This window comes from Haemaphysalis longicornis, unplaced genomic scaffold (genome assembly GCF_048455015.1).
Source record: "Haemaphysalis longicornis isolate Haplotype H1 unplaced genomic scaffold, Haemaphysalis longicornis Haplotype H1 scaffold_9, whole genome shotgun sequence".
Taxonomy (NCBI): domain Eukaryota; kingdom Metazoa; phylum Arthropoda; class Arachnida; order Ixodida; family Ixodidae; genus Haemaphysalis; species Haemaphysalis longicornis.
In genome coordinates this window covers 1810862-1827352 of record NW_027526460.1, presented here as the reverse complement: position 1 = coordinate 1827352, position 16491 = coordinate 1810862, and the positions used below count along the sequence as shown (strand labels likewise).

The following is a 16491-nucleotide window of genomic DNA, read 5'->3' as shown; positions in this document are numbered from 1 at the left end:
AGAGCACGCGGATCCAACCACTCAAAGATGAACCGCTGGTGGGACTGAGAGGTGTAAAACGCGTGGCAAGCGCGTCGCGCTGCAAACCGTGAACACCGTATACAGTGCAGTCAAAGCAGGCGACGCCGAGGCGACAATAAGGACTTGCCACTCTACCTAATGCTCAAACGCACTAAGACTAAGCTTGCCGATCATAACCTGCACCTGCTGCACTCTATGCGAGAAGGGGGAAAGGCAAATTCCCCAAAGTTCTGGCGCTATGTAGAAAGCAAGCCCCCGCAGCAACTCAGGGATGCCGCGACGGCACAACAAGCTTCCAATATCAAAGAGCGCTTGAATCAGCACTTCACTCGCTTGTTCGGCTCCATGGATGATATGACTCCACCAATGTCTCTCCAAATGAGGCAGCCATGGGTACCGGCCCCTTGTTATCCCCGCATGAGGTCGTTGATTTAGAAGCATCAAAACTCCGCTGGGCGTTCTCCAGCATAAAGGTGCTTAAGATGGTTGATGCCCCTTAATTTATCTAAAACAAAGCAAATGTCGTTTTCAGGTGGAACCCTCCATTTTGCAACTTCTTATACTATAAGTCATAATGCAATTGTGGTAACGAACACGTACAAATATCTTGGTCTTCACTTCAGGAATGATTTAACATGGCAGAACCATATTAACGTCATCCTTGCCTCAGCAAACCGCTCTTTAGGACTACTCAGGCGTAATCTGAAGCAAGCCCCATCTCATGTAAAAAGACTTGCATACGTCACCCTTATTCGTCCGAAAATAGAATATGCCTCTGCAATCTGGGGTCCTCATCAAGCATATCTCACAAATAACCTCGAGTCATTACAGAATCGTGCTGCTCGCACCATCTTTTCTGATTATTCTACATTTCCAAGCGTCACAGCATTAAAACAGCGTGCTGAACTGGATAAGTTATGCGTTCGTCGCACATATTCTCGCCTGTCCCTTTTCCATAAAATCTACTTCCACCCAACACCTCACAGCGATTTCTTTCAGCCTCCATCAGCCTTTTTTCCACGCAGGGATCATCCCAACAAAGCCCACTATGTCACTCGTCCTTGTACGCAAATTCATTCCTACCCCACACCATATCTGACTGGGAAGATTTACCCCCATATATAGCAACTCAAACTGACATAACTAAATTTCAAGAATTGCTTCGCCAATCGTGACGATTTGATTTGCATTGTTCCTTGTATTATATTATTAGGCACCCACCGCTCTTCTCTTTTTTTGCCCTTCAACGCTCTTGTGTTTATCACTGTATCTATCTAGTTCCGTAGACTGATTTCCTTGTCATCTGACAGTGCCTTCTTGCGCAAGCGCAATCGGTTTGTGTTATTTTTCCTGAAACACATTGAATTCCTGCCATATTTTGTAGTACTTAAATTTTCTTTTTTCGTTCTTTTCTATCTGTCTTCTTTTATTTTGCACCGAAGTTTTTTTGTTTCCTTCTTCACTATCTCTTTTCCCCTTTTTTTCTATTTTTTTTAACATGTGTGTTTTCAGTGTCTGTATGCCCCCCCCCCCCCCCCCCCCCATGTAGTACCTTCCATTGAGGGCCTTTAGGGGTACTGTGAAATAAATAAAAATAAAAAAAAAATTCACGGCATATCCACGGGGTGAATGATGATGAGTGGGCGAAGCTCCTGAGGGGAAATCATCGGTAAAACCGTGACTCTTCAGTGAAAGTTCGCCCACTACATCTGTGTCCGAACGTAACGTCTAGAAAGTCTCGCTTAAACCGCGCGTCGGCACCTTGGGGCTGAGCTCGCCTGATGCGTTTTGCAGACGCCTCACGAGCTCTCACTGCATCGGGGTCTGCCTGCCGATACGCGCGCTTTCTCGCCGCTTCCCGTTCTCTGACGTTTTGGAGATCCTCTTCGCGCCGCAGCCGTGCCGCTTCGCGTACGGCAGGGTCCTCGCGCCGTTGCCGTGACGCTTGGGCCTCTCGTTCTCGAACGCTGGGATCTTGGCGGCGTCGTCGCGCAGCCAGACGACACGCTTCGGCCTCCCGCTCTCGTACGGCAGGATCTTGGCGGCGGCGTCGCGCAGCTTCACGGAGCGCTTCTGACTCGCGGGCTCGCACATCTGCAGCCTTATCCATCGGGCGACTCCGAGCGCGCGCCAACAGCGAACGGATTTTATTACAACGCTCCCCGCCATCTAGTAAACAATCCAAGAACTAAACTAGAGGTAGCCATGCCATCTAGTAAACAATCCAAGCGCATCTTTTCATCATATACAAGTACCGCCATCTAGTAAACAATCCAAGAACTAAACTAGAGGTAGCCACGCCATCTAGTAAACAATCCAAGAACTAAACTAGAGGTGGCTACATACATACGTCGAGGATGGACCGATCCACGCCCTAAGGAGCTTCGCCCCTAAAATAAATAAAGGAAGCCCTTGATCCAGGTCCGCAGATAATGGGCGGGGCTTAGGCAAGAGGGGATCAGTGATGACGCCACTGAACTTGCGATTTTGATGAAATTTGTTTTACGCATGGAAGAAAAATTTACGCCGGAAGCGGCGGCGTGAAATCGTGGCGAAACCTCGAGAAGATGGCTCGATGCACTGGGGGCACCACTAAGTTCCAAGATGTGTTTGTGTGTCCGTCTTGTTTCAGCTGATCAGGTGGGGATTTCCGTCGACGGCAGCATACATGCGTGAAGTGGGTGATGCGTTAGGGCCCGGTGGACAGCACGCGTTCGAAGACGCGTTTATGTGCATGTCCCTTTTGTTATTTGATCAGTTGGCGCGTGCTTGGAGTGCGCATGGGTGATTGAACGTTTTTTTCTCTTTTTTCTGTGAAAGTTGTGCGGTGATGTGCCGCAGCTATGACGTATGTTTTTGCGTCTGCCCCGTTTCAGTTCATCAAGTTGGTGCTTTCAAACTGGGTGACGCTCAAAGGCACCGCTTCAATTTTTTGAACTCCCGTGCGAAGTGATGCGAAGCTTGCGCCAGCAGTGTGCAATTATGATTACTACCCTTTTTCCCGTGAAGGACTACGTACGTGCGCTGTTGGTTTGTTAAAAATAGTACGCGGTGGTTTGTTTACGTACACTATCGTCAGTAGACTGAAGGAAAAGACAAAATCGCTACACTAGAGTTTCCTTTGTGCGGTAAATGACGTCATACCCGCTCTTATGTGACAATGTCGAAACAGTATGCTAAAAGAAAACACTCATTTATGACCTAGCATTAGTTCGGATCCACAACTTTAGATTCATTTGGTGTAGTTAACGACATCGTTCAGAAATGCATACCCAAAAGGAAATGTGTGCTAGCACCAGCTACTTTATGGTTTAATTCCCAGCTGAACTCAGCTGTTCTCCGCTGGTACGGTGTTCGCTGGGAACAGCCTCGAATTTAACCATGAAAGAGTTCGTGTCAGCTCATATTTAGATCTTGGGTACAGATCACAATTCAATGCCGTCATATCCACTTCACCGATACGTGGAACGTCTCAGTGAAATAAGTACAATTTCATAGCCCTTAGATAGCATTGTTGGCATGCTGCTCATAATTTTCTTGATTTCTGATGCAATCAATAACCTAAATGTCTTAACAACTTAACACTAGTGCAATATAGTGCATGTTCAGTTGATCTCCAGAATTAAAACAATCAGCGGTTCTCTTTTATTAGAAACTAGCCTAGTGGTCATTAACATAGATATTGCAATGCACACAGAAAACCATTAAGGAAAAGCAGCAACGTGTACTCTGCATGCATTCATGTGGATAATACTGAACCATTCCACACGTTAACGGAAACAAATCACTTTCAGCGCACAATGTCAGCACACAATATTCACAATGTCTATATGTGTGTACCATGCCTGAAATCATCACGATGGCGGGGGTTAGATACCTGTAAAACGCATGACGCATTTAAAAAAATGGTTCATTAACTGGAATAACACTGTGTGTCACTATGATGGGATGAAAGTGGACGGGATGAGGCATTTATTTAATGACAGAATCGACATGTTATGAGGAACATGGCGAGCCTAGGCATACGTTAACAAAAGTGAATTTACAAATTAATGACTGGCATTTAAAGTGCTATAGGCTCTTGACATTTCAGTAGAAAAAGGGGGGGAGGGGGGTTGCGTATACATAGACAGTGGGGGTGATTATATGCAGGCTTTGAACAAAACAAAAGCACGTTGACTAATGAACACAGCATTTGCTGCGAAGTAAAACGAAAAAAATTCTCAGTAATCTTGGGTCACCACTCGTGACAACCGTGAAGCCAGCGTTTATATCTTTCAAGTGCACTGTCGCAGTTGACAAAGAGGGGTTAACATTTGTGCGTGTCCCCCGAAAGTTTCTCCGCACGCCTTCTACTACACCAGTGCTCCTTTGTAAAGAAAGCTTGTGAGCACACTCACCACTGTCTAGCTGCACCTGCGGCATGTTCATTCTCTGCATCATCAGCTGGCCTGTCAAAGGGCATTGCCACTATATTCCCTCTAAGGGGATGGTGATCGCATCACACACCTGCTGTAATCTCGGGGCCTGCCTGGTAGAAATTTCCTTACACGAGCAGCGATAAAAGTAGCCAACGATTTCTGCTTCACCCAGTTGACATTTAGGATATGTTTCCTCTTGAAGGTGAAAGCGCTCGCACAACAAAGACAAAAGGTCGAAAACAGAGACGACACGGCGCTAACTCACAACTATTTCATTATTGAAAAACCCAAATATATACTTTCAACATCTCAACGTGGTGCGTTAATATCACCCAAGATAAAACCATGAACGTCACTTTTTACAGGCGTTACATACCGGTGTACACGCGACAATCGAATGGCACAGGATTAAAACAGCAACACCATAACATATCAAGAACCCCTACGATCGCAACGAGTTGCACAGATAAACATATTCTTTGTCTGTTATAAAAATTTACGGGGCACTAACACATCTATTTCGGGACCTTTTAATGTGAAACGCTTCTATCAGCTCTCGAGTGGTTTTATCTCGATGCCGAGACAAAACTGTGGTATCACTGAAGATGGGCGAACACCCATGCGTGGTGCAGTGTTCCCATAGTTGGGAGCCCTGCTTTGATTTTTCACCGTTTTTGTGTTCTTGCAGACGTATGTTTATGTCCTACATACATGTGGCCACACGTCGTCGGTATCAGATACACAACACACGTTGCACACCGCACAAAGGGGGAAGTATGGTTCACTTGGCACGCTTGTTTTCTTGACGGCTTCTCACTGGGAGATAACATCCTGTCTATTTTGCCGCATAACTTCGTCAGTTTGTTTGGGGCCGAAAAAGCCACGTCCACGTCAAACCGGTTAGCAACATTTTTAAAGCAAAGCTTTCTACCTCTACCCCCCAAGGGTTCTTTCGCGACCGTTGGTGTCACCAGAAAACTCCCACGAACAAATAAAAGAATTCACTGGCACCGCCAGGAATCGAACCTGGAACAACTCGTATATCAAAGCGAGAGCTCGTTGTCTTACCGATTTAGCTACGAGCTTTTTTTTTCTTTCTTTATTGCCGGTCTTCGACAGTGCAACACAACATAAAGGTACTACAGAAAACACACAATCTACAAAAAGGCCGCCATGCCATGGTGGACTGGCGTTGTCATTTAAAATTCCCTAAGCATGGCGAGGGGTTCCACCCTTGGCAACCACTCAGGAACAGAAAACTTCGCTCTCTGAATTTCAATGAACTTGGAAACAGTTTCGCGGAAATATTGTCGCTTCGGCCGCGCGTGTACATCACAGTTGAGCCATGCCATGCGCGACCGCCAAATACTGTGCAGGCCCAACAACATGACGAGATCGTACGGCACCCCATCCTCTCTCTCGATACATAACAACCATATTCCATGGGGGTTCAGTGGAAAGTCCTTTCGCAGTGTCCTTTGGAGGACATCCCATAGAAACACTGCTGCCCAAGACATGCTCCACCGTTTCCGGTTGTTTGCAAATAGAGCAGTCAGTTCCCCATGGCATAAAAATCCCCTTACCCTCCATCCATGTTGCAACTGAAAGCGTGCCCGTGTGTAGTTTAAAGAAGAAAGACTTCGCTCCTGGTGATACTTCCATTCGCTTAACCCTTTTTAGAACATCTTGTCCTGGGCCTGCACAGTATAAAACTCTATACATTGGTACAGGTATGACAACATCGCATACATCCTTATACAATTTTTTTCCGCGTGACATTAGCCAAATAGTGCATCGAAGATCGAGCAAACAAAAAACGGGATGACACAACAATCTCTTTAAAGTATCCATAGATGCCCCCTGTCATACTACTCGTAGAAACTACGAATTCGGGCAAAGCCCGCATTAGCCGCACTTGAAGTACTGTGTGCAGAAAAGGGTCTTGAACGTCCCGCAAAAACAGAAATCGATTTACAAGCTGTCTTACAAAAAGGTGCGTCAGCCCTAAGCCACCATCGCGGGTTCGTCGAAACAAATTCATTCGACTGGTCTTCTCCCAAGTAGAAGCCCACACAAATACAGCGAACACGCGGTGAAGTCGTTGTATATTCACCCGAGAACAATGCAGCGCTTGCATAACATACCATAATTTGCTAGCCAGAAAAATGTTGCTCACGGTTGCCCTAGCAAACATAGACAAACCATTGGCTCTCCATTTATTCGCTTTCTCACGCAGCTCCCGAGCTTGCGCACGCCAGTAGGGCTCGCTATCTCTGTAAAACTCTAATGGAATACCCAAGTATTTCACTGGATGGGTGACCCAAGTGACATTGGCGAAAATGTCTGGGGTTGTCAACCAATCACCATGCCAGAATCCCACACACTTTCCCCAGTTTACAAAGCTACCTGTTGCAACACCGAACCGTTTCACGATTTCTACGACAAGAGTGACGCTTTCCTTGTCTGAACAGAAAACTGCAACGTCATCAGCATAAGCGAGAAGCTTGACTTCAGAAGAGTGTACACGAAATCCTCGAACCTGGTTGTTTTGTATGATGGTTAAACATAACGTTTCTATGTAAATACAAAAAAGCAGAGGGCTGAGGGGGCAACCCTGACGCACCGAACGTTGCACGCTAATGGGCGCTCCCAGTGAATTATTTACAATCAACCGCGTGGTGCACCGTCGATACGCCAGGCCAACACCCTCACTAATGACAGATCCCACATTTACATGGTCAAGAACAGAAAACAGAATATCCTGGGACACGCAATCAAACACCTTTCCAAGGTCAAGCTGGAGCAGCGCAACGGCGCCTCCAGCGGCGTCGCAGCACTCAAGCACACATCTCGCCGTGTGTATATTCGTTGTGATTGTGCGACCTTTGATGCCGCACGTCTGGTGTGGCCCTACAAGAAGTGTGATCACAGCTTGTAACCTCTGCGCTAGCACCTTCATCAATATTTTGTAATCAACGTTCGACAAAGCGATTGGCCGGTACGCCGTTACGAACTTTAGTTTTTCAGTTTCTTCTGTTTTCGGTATCAGAACCGTGTGGGAAGACGAAAACGACGGTGGAAGGTATTTCAGACGAAATGCTTCTAAAAACATCGCCGTTAAAACCGGTGATACGCCCTCTTTGAAGTAACCGGGCGACTTCCCTGGGTTTAAATTATCAATTGCTGACTTGATTTCTGCGACAGATATGGGCTGTTCTAAGTTATCTTTAATTTCATCCTCAAGGCTAGGCATACGGCTGAGGTACTCTTTTATAAAGCCTTCCACATTATGCGGTCGGTACGCAAACAAAGACTGATAATATTCAAAGAAATACTGGTGGATGTCGTCTATATCGGTTGACACGCGTCCATTCCATTCGATTTTGTCGATCGTATTTCGTCGAGCACGTGCCTTTTCGATTCCAAGCGCCCGTTTGGTTGGCGTCTCTCCCACTGCTAATCGCTCGGCTCTCGCTCGAACGAGTGCCCCGCGGTAGCGTTCTTCGTCTAGTATCTCTAGTTGCTGTTTGAGTTTGCGTATGTCCTCTGTAAACAACCATGCGTTTTTCCTTCTTCCAAAGTTATTTTCTTTAAATTGTCGCGTAATGTCCTTTCCTTTATTTTTTCTTCGTGCCTTATGCAGGTGGATCTTTCTATGGCTATAATTTTTATGGCTTCTTTAAATAATTCCCATTGTTCCCCAATTTTACCGTCTTCATTTTCTATCTCTTCAATTTTTTTCTTAACTGCCTCAATGAACATTTCGTCGTTTAGGCGTTTAGCATTTAATTTCCAAAGGTTCCACGAGAAAGCAGTCCCTTGCCTTCTTAGCCCAACGCTACACTTACCATGCAGTGGTCGGAAAACGGGTGTAGCACGCGCCCCCCGCGGGCCATCCCCCCGTTCCGAAATCACAGTGCCGCCCCATGTCACTTGCCACGCGGGGAAATCCCCCCTTTCCTTTCCCCTTCGTGCGACTTCATCCGTGCCAGAACCACCCTTGAAACTGTTGGCCCCTCTCCCCGCGCGGGCCCCACGGGTGGGCGCGGCCTTTGTGAACTTGTCTGGATGCGGAGGGCTTACGGTCAAGGGGGAGGAGGGCTACCACGACGTTTTTTTTTTTTTTTTAGTTTGTGAGTTTTAGTTTTTGTTTGAGAGTCTAGTTCTAGTGAGCGGAGCAGCCCCTCTTTTTTGCCGAGCAAAACCGAACACGGGGGAAGGGGAGAGGTAAAAGAACGCGGAGTCAGAGCGCGTAAACTGCATTCTGTTCCTGTGTGCGGATTAATTGGTATTTACTGCCTTTCTCCTTGAATTTGGTCTTTCTTCTCTCTATCTTTCTTCTTTAAAAATAAGTCTGAAAATCTCGCCAAGGCAGAACTTCTAGTGACCGGATATTGTAGCAGATAACGTTGTAACACGCAGAACGCAGCATTACTTCAATTGCCGTGAATTTGTTCCTGTCTTTTATTTGTTATTTGTATATTTTATTACTACTGCCAAGTTCTGCTTATTGCAATATTGTTATTACCCGTTTGATTGGTTTTATACGATGCCCGTTTTTCCTCTTCCTTCGCCTTTTCCAAACTTCTTTCCTTTTTTTTATTTCTTTCCTTTCTCTTCGACGGTCCTTTGGTGTAGAGCAACACTATTGGCTGCGATCTTTTAATAAATGTCTCTGTATATTTTTATGCTTGTATATTTGTTGCCTTAGCGTGAGATTGGTGAGTCCATTTTTGGACTGTGCACATTCTTTTATGCATCTCCTACAACAATGCCTTTTGGGCGATGGTGCTTTTCATAATTTTTTATTCGTGTTTCCGTCATCCTATAAGAATTGTTTAATTCTTGTCGTCGGTTCGTGAGGGCGGCTTATAAGATAAAAAAGACTTGTTTTAATTTTGTCGTCGCTTCTTGATGGCGGCATATAAGGTAAATTTTTTTTATTTCATTGGTACTCTCGTACATATTTTAGGATTTTTACGTTTTTGTATGCATGCCTTTTTACATTCCCTGCGATTAATTACCGCTATCTACGCTATTATTACAATTAAATGTGTTACGGCCGCCGATTCCGCATTTTCGGGCAAATGCACGGCACTCTACGGTAAGTTTTGACAAATTTCTATTCCTGTTTCCGTCGTTGTTTTGAGGGGTTTTTCATTGTTCTAAGTCTGTGTTTAGGGGGTAAAAATATGGTATATTTCGCAAGTATACTGTTATATATATTTTTTTATTTTCCCGTATTATTTTGTTCGACCCATTATTTCCGTTTAAGTTAAATATAACGATTAAGTGTGTTAACTCAGCCAATCACACTTGTCGCACAACCGCAGGGTGTTAAGTGCTTGGTCCGTTTTTGTATTTTTCTTTTCGTGAACCGGTAGTTCTTTTATAGGCTTTTTTTTATTGTGTCTTTATCTGGGGGGAGATATATAAGGTGCCTAATTTTGATCTCGTATGTTCACTTTTATATATTTTGCTGCCTTTTATTTTTTGTAATATCTTTCCACCAACTATCTCTATTTTCGCTATTATAATAAGTCAATGCGTTGCTTCTGTTCATCGCTTCAGCTAAAACCGACATTTCTGCTATTCTGTAATGTTATACAGCCAACCAGGAACTATTAAGTATGCTGATGCGACTATTTCTCCAAAATTTAATCGTTTTATTTAAGTCCCTGATTTGACACTGCGGAAACTTTTCTTTTTTTCAGTCGGCCCTTTGTTTTCGTATCTCTTGGTGGTATGGGCGCAAGAAACGCTTTTTGCTGTGTGGGATACGAACGTTTTCGGACAGTGATGCCACGCGTTTTTTTGGTCCAGCAGTAATAATGCAACCTAAACCTTTTCCTTTTTTCCATAACCCCAATTAGTAGGCTCAACTAATCAATATTACAGCTGGTCAGGTCACCGTGTTAGTAGCGCTAAGATTACTCGTTTCACAGGCATCTCAAAAATACAACTGTGATTGAATGTCATTTCAACCAGAAAACATATTAGGTAAATTCCCGCTATTGTTCCCCCTTTCCGTTCCCCTGCGTGCTACTCTACCCGTGCCACAAGCACCGTGGAAACTGCTCGCCCCTCTCCGTGGGCACGGCCTTGCGGGCACGGCGGAGGGCTTCCTGTCAAGGGGAAAGAGGGCTACCGCGACGTCTCTCTGTTTTTCTCTTTTTTTTTTAGTTTGCGAGTTTTAGTTTCTGAGTTTAGATTTAGTGAGTGGAGCTGGCCCCCTGTTTTGCCGAGAAAAACAGAAAACGAAAGAAAAAAAGAGCCAAAAGAAAGCAGGCTTAGGGCGCGTAAAACTGCATTCTGTTTCTGTTGTGCAGAATAATTTTCATTCACTGCCTTTTCTCTTTGAAGTTGTGCCTTTCTTCTCGCTATCTTTCTTCTTTATAAAATTAATCCAAAAAAATCGCCAGTTCATTACTTTAAGTGACGGGATATATTGTAGCAAACAACGTTGTAATACATAGAACGCAGCATATATAACTTCAGTTGTCATGAATTTTTTCCGGTTTTTCTTTGTGTATGTATATTTTGTTACTGCATCACAATGCTGCTTATTGCAAAGTTTTATCACCCTTTGATTAGTGTCATATGACGTCCGTCTTTTTCTTGTTTCGCGTTTTTCCTTTTTTCCTTTTTTTTAATTTTCCCCTTTGTCTTTGCTCTTCTTTCATGTTGAGCAACTCTCTTAGTTGAAATCTTTTAATAAATGTCCCTGTAAATTTTTATGCGTATAATTTTTGCCTTAGTGTGAGATTGATCAGTCCATTTTCGTACTGTACACATTCTTCTATGATCTCCTACAAAAATTCCCTTTGGACGAATGTAGTAATCTAAATAAATAAATTTAATTAATAAATAAATAAATAAATAAATAAATAAATAAATAAATAAATAAATAAATAAATAAATAAATAAATACGGACTGACTGCAGAACGACTACGTACACTCTGGGGAAAGAACTGAAGTGTGGAAGTCAGAACAGCTAACTTTAATATGCATATCCATAACGAGGACAAAAGGACGGTGTATTTGGCCAATGACAGTTTGCGACTCTCAATACAATTTTGACTCCGTTGGCACCGTTCATATTCATGCCGTAATTAAAATGAAGCCTGTTCATGTTGCAATCAGCATACATTATTATTAAATGGTGAAAAGATGCGCAGACATTCAGAGAATTGTATAGCTCTGCATTCCATTCTTCAGCCACTTGTTTTCATTGTGAGTTCTTTTTTTTTCTAGGGATATTTAAGTAGCTCACTTTGAAGTCATCCCTTTCTTTTCAAATTTCTTGGACATTGCGCGCAAAAAGCGTTTTTTGTGTGTGGTATGCGAAAGTTCTCAGACGGTACGGCCTCGAAATTTATTTTTGTCCAGCAATATTAATGCAACCCAAACCTTTTCCGATTTCTGTAAGCCCAATTTTTGCGCAGAACAGTAGTAGAGCCGGTCACTTGGGCAGTAGCACTAAGATTACTCGAGCATCACAACCATACAGCTGTGAATGAATTCCATTCGAAACAGAAAACACTTTAAGTAAATTCTCGCTACTGTTGCACACAGGGCACCGGCTTTTGCTGGTAAGGGAATAGCCGAAGTATCACCTTTGAACACTAGTTCCCAAGCAGTCAAGGACAAGGTTTTATTATTGATCGGCGGTTAATCTTAAATTCTCAGACTGTTTATGGAATACGTTTTTTTGGATGGGATTAGATTGGATTGGATAGCATTGTTCTGGAAAACGTTTTCTTTATTATCGTATTGAGTGCTACCGTAGTCTATGGGTGGACATCCTAGTCATGTGGTCCACGCTGTGCTGCGGCGGCCCAGGCGCGCGTCACAAGAAACTCCTTTTCCGCGAACTGGCCCTGCGCAGCAAGGTCTACCACTGCTCACGTCTGTTTATCAAATATCTCTTCGTCTTTTTAACGGAATTGAGATTCTGTTGCAATATTAGCAATTTTCAGCTATTTATTTCGATTAATTAGCAATTGCAGTAAACGAACCTACACTTGCTTTTATTTGATGATCTGCCTACCATGCACTCACTACAAGCACCAGTCCTATCACGTATGATATTGTTTCATGGAGTAACACGTATGGTCGCCATCTATCGCCCTTGCAACGTATTCAAAATCAGGCAATTCCTACCATTTCTATCAGCTCATTCCGCCCGAAAGCAGCCTTTCGCTTCGACAGGATGGTGCCATCTCTGTTTTTTTTTTTTTTCCATTTTGTCGTAACCCACTGATATTTCTGTTTCGAGTGCGTGTAATTAAAACATTTTTATCTGTTACGCAGGTTGCTACCTGACTGTGTTTTTAACTGCGGAGCTGTCGTTACTGGCCGTAATGTGTGCAGTGTCATCAATGTTATGCCATAGCCTATAGGTACTCCCACCATTTACCGCGCGCATAAGTACGCGCTTTACGACGAGCGCCGGCGAAGTCCAGGCTTGCGTGTGGCGCTCGCAAAAAATACCAAGAAAGCAGTTCACGTGCTTCCGCGCCTCAAGGGGGTGGATCCCAAGACAGCTCGCGCTACAGACGCCCAGTTCGGGAAGCTGGTTGCCGCTGGTTCTAGCCCGTGTTTACGCGTTCCACTTTGGGAGAAATGGGAAGGCCTGCGGACAAAATTATCTGGGCCGGCAGTCATGGATGAGGAAGACGACGATATAGATGGATACGACGATGGATATTACTACCACAGTGAAAAGCAATGGCGGAACATGTAAATAATCAATTTCTAACCTAATGCAATGCGTGCTTATCTTACGTAGAAGAAAGCCTCCAGCTGGGCTATGGTTCAAGCATTGCGCGACTTATGGCAAGGTTCGCCATTTTTTTTTGTTACAGCCATTAAGTTGTGCAATTTTGTAGGTAAAGTTCCAGCGTACTTACTATGTTTACTCCTAGCCTTGTAAATTTTTATTTCAATAAAATATTCAATTTGTCATTAATTTGGCCCTTATTCTTGGTACTTTGCTTTGAATTTCATGTTCAGGTTCTGCTTGGTGTGCACTTGTTTTCTTATTAAAGCTGTATTCATTCTTCGTTAGCGCTGAGGCAGTATAAGTGCTTGTTCGATAAACGTTTATTGTCGTATTGTTTCTGTTGCATTCAATCCATCTTGGTTTTGTATTAACCAAAAGCTGCGATAAAAACTATTGACATCAACGATGGAGGAAATATTGGGAGTGTATGACTCTTATAAAAGATGGGTGTTCTTTGGCAGGGCTATTTGTAGGTGATAACAAAATATGGTTGTTTGCCAAAATACAGTCTTGGTGAAAAACTCTTAAAAAACAACAGCACACCATAACTGGTAGGCAGTATTGAAACGCGATGTAAAGAGACTTAAAAAAAAAGGCGGTACGAATGTTTCTATCATGCAATATTGGGTCATCTTTTTCCGTGCTCCCCTTCGCAGCGAGTTTCTGACGACTGGAGCCCCATGTTTGCATCTGCGGTTTACTGGCCAAGGAGGACTTCGCAGTTTTACTACTTCAAAGTGAATTTATTAGCACTTTTTAAACACAAGCAATCAGTAAAACTCTTCATGCGCACAAGAACATAATGTATATAAGTAAAAAACACCAATCCTGAATACATAAATTTATTTACAGAAACATTTCAGGTTCGAGGTAGGGAGTTGATAAGGCGACAATAAAAATCAAAACCAGAGAGGAAATCGCAAAAGAATTATATATAATGCTATTATGCCCTGTGTATATATTACACTATGTACAAACACGCAAGTTAAGGCCTGCCCTCTTATATGCCGCAGAAGCGCTGCATGGAGTGTAGGAAAGTGTCCAGTGTGAGGTGGCCGTTGCTGAGGCGCGACTCCAACTCTCTGATGGCCTTGTCCTTCTTTTCCCACTTCTTATCTCGCTTTCGTGCCTGCCCGCCGTTGGCCAGCTGCATCAGCGTTGCTCTTGTCGTAGCCTCGTCCCGCTTGAGCAATTCCACGAAGGCATAGATGTTGGGGTGAGCCTTCCCCAAAAGGTTGTTGATTTTTCTGCGAATAAGGAACATAAAAACATGCCGCCTTGCTGATGACAATATTTCCTTGCTGACTACCGAACCTATCTCGCTAAGCAAAGTGTACTTACCGGTGCCACGCCTCCTTGATATTGTTGGTTCTTGCTCCCTCGTTCTGGTAATGATTCCATTGCTGGACATCGAAATTGCCCTGCATCCAGGTGTCCTCAAAATAGAGGATCAGCTGTGGCATCCCCGTGGAAGAAGGAGCCGCCGCCTTCAGGCGCCGCCATGCGACCCGCACAAACGTGGGCGGCACGAACGCAAGGCTGATCATTTTTCTCACAAAGCTAGTCACGAGGGAATCATCTTTGTAGGCTTTTGCAAGCCCTACTTCTTGGACTCTTCGCCATATGGCTTGCCCAAAATGAAAGTGGCAACCGCGGTGCCGTGTACCCGAAAAAACAAAAGCAAAGGCTTGAATGAGCGCTTGAGGTGTGCCCCGCTCTCCTAATGTTATTGGGTCCGATTTTGCTCTCCCGATGGTGATGACCGCGGTTCTGTCCTCCAGGAAGCTCTTGATGTAGTTAAAGGTTCTTTCTCCGCACTTTGTTGTGTTTAGGTTACGTAGGATACTGGCATGTGTTACATTATCGAAGGCCCCCTTCAAGTCGAGTGCGAGGATGGCCCTCGGTCTTGCTCTTGTCGCTTGTTTAACCACCAGCTCATTCAACTGGATCATGACGTCTTGCGTCCCTAGATGTTTCCTAAAGCCAAACATGGTGGCCGGTATCTGTTCCGTGGCCTCCAGGTGTTTCTGAAGACGCTGCAGGACCATCCTCTCCATTACCTTTCCTACACATGATGTTAGGGATATATAGCCTTAGGTTCTGGATGGACGGTGATTTGCCAGGCTTAGGAATGAATTTCATGTTTGGCGATTTCCATTCTTTCGGTAATGCTCCTGTTTTCCACGCTCTGTTAACATGTTGCAGTAGCTCCGTTGCTGTTCGGCCACACATATTTGATAGCAGTTTATATGTAATGGCGTCTTCTCCTGGGGCACTTTTCTTGTTGCTTGCATCTGTGGCTGCCCACAATTCAGAGATGGTAAAGAGTCGATCGAGATCTTCATTCGGAATTTCCGTGTATTCCTGCATGGGTGGGTGTGTTCCCTTTTCTGTTTGTATATATCTGTCCTGTAGATCTTTGAGTAGGTTGCTTCTGTCCCCATCATAATTATTGATGACCGTTATTAAATTCCGGTTGGTGGCCGATTTACTCTGCGTCGCGTCGATAAGATGTCTTAGTAATTTCCAAGTCTTGCCCACAGAGAGCTGCCCTTGTGTTCCTTCACACATTTTGTGCCAGCTTTCCCTGCAGAGCTTGGCGGCGTATGCTGCTATTTCTTTGTTTAACAGAGCGATACGCTTAGCCAGCCTCTTGTTGCGCCTTTGTCTTCTCCACCTTCGAGTGAGTGAATGTCTGGCTGCCCACAGTTTGGAGAGCCTGGCGTCAATGTAGGGTGTGGCTGCTGTCGTGGTGATCTCTTGGGTGAATTTGCGTAGTGTGGCCTGTTGACGTTGTGCCCACTCTTCGTACTGTTCTTCGTAAGTCTCCGCGTCTCCTTCCTGCTGTTCTTGTTCCTTGTTTCGCTCTTGCGTGTACTTTCTCATTTTGTCCCAGTCTGTTATTCTGGCTTTGCCGAACACTGCCTTGAACTTCCAAGCTAATTATCTTGTGGTCTGACCCGAGATCCACGTCTTCGCATCTCCACGCGATTTCCAGCGGCCCTGAAGCCCACGTGAGGTCCGGTGTTGTGTCGTTACTAACGCTGTTACCGGTTCGCGTGGGCGTGTCGGGCTCGGAAATGAGATGAAGATCGTACTTCTTAATTGCCCGGATTAGGTCCTTGCCCCTTCTGGACGCTTGTTTGTATCCCCATGTAGGGTGCGGGGCGTTAAAATCTCCGAGCACTATGAGCGTACGATCTTTGGCAACACCCTTCGCTTCCTTCAAAATCGCTTCAAAATCGTACTGATGTCTGGCTCCT

General features: G+C 44.5%; 1 protein-coding gene across 1 annotated transcript; it reads right to left on the bottom strand.

Annotated features, from left to right (window-relative positions):
• Window positions 1-14115: 14115 nt before the first annotated feature.
• On the bottom strand, window positions 14116-14723 carry LOC144153905 (uncharacterized). Its single transcript, XM_077685655.1, has 2 exons — window positions 14570-14723; window positions 14116-14475 (listed from the first exon to the last, which is right to left on the bottom strand). Exons 1-2 carry the CDS (start codon window positions 14689-14691, stop codon window positions 14229-14231), a joined length of 369 nt encoding a protein of 122 aa, XP_077541781.1. The 5' UTR covers window positions 14692-14723; the 3' UTR covers window positions 14116-14228.
• Between the last annotated feature and the right edge of the window lie 1768 nt (window positions 14724-16491).

Bases quoted from the DNA above. Each gene is read 5' to 3' on its own strand.
- LOC144153905 (XM_077685655.1), bottom strand. From the start codon at position 14,691: ATGCCACAGCTGATCCTCTATTTTGAGGACACCTGGATGCAGGGCAAT. The intron at 14,476-14,569 runs GTAAGTACACTT...CCTTATTCGCAG, and splicing joins ATCAAGGAGGCGTGGCACCG to AAAAATCAACAACCTTTTGG.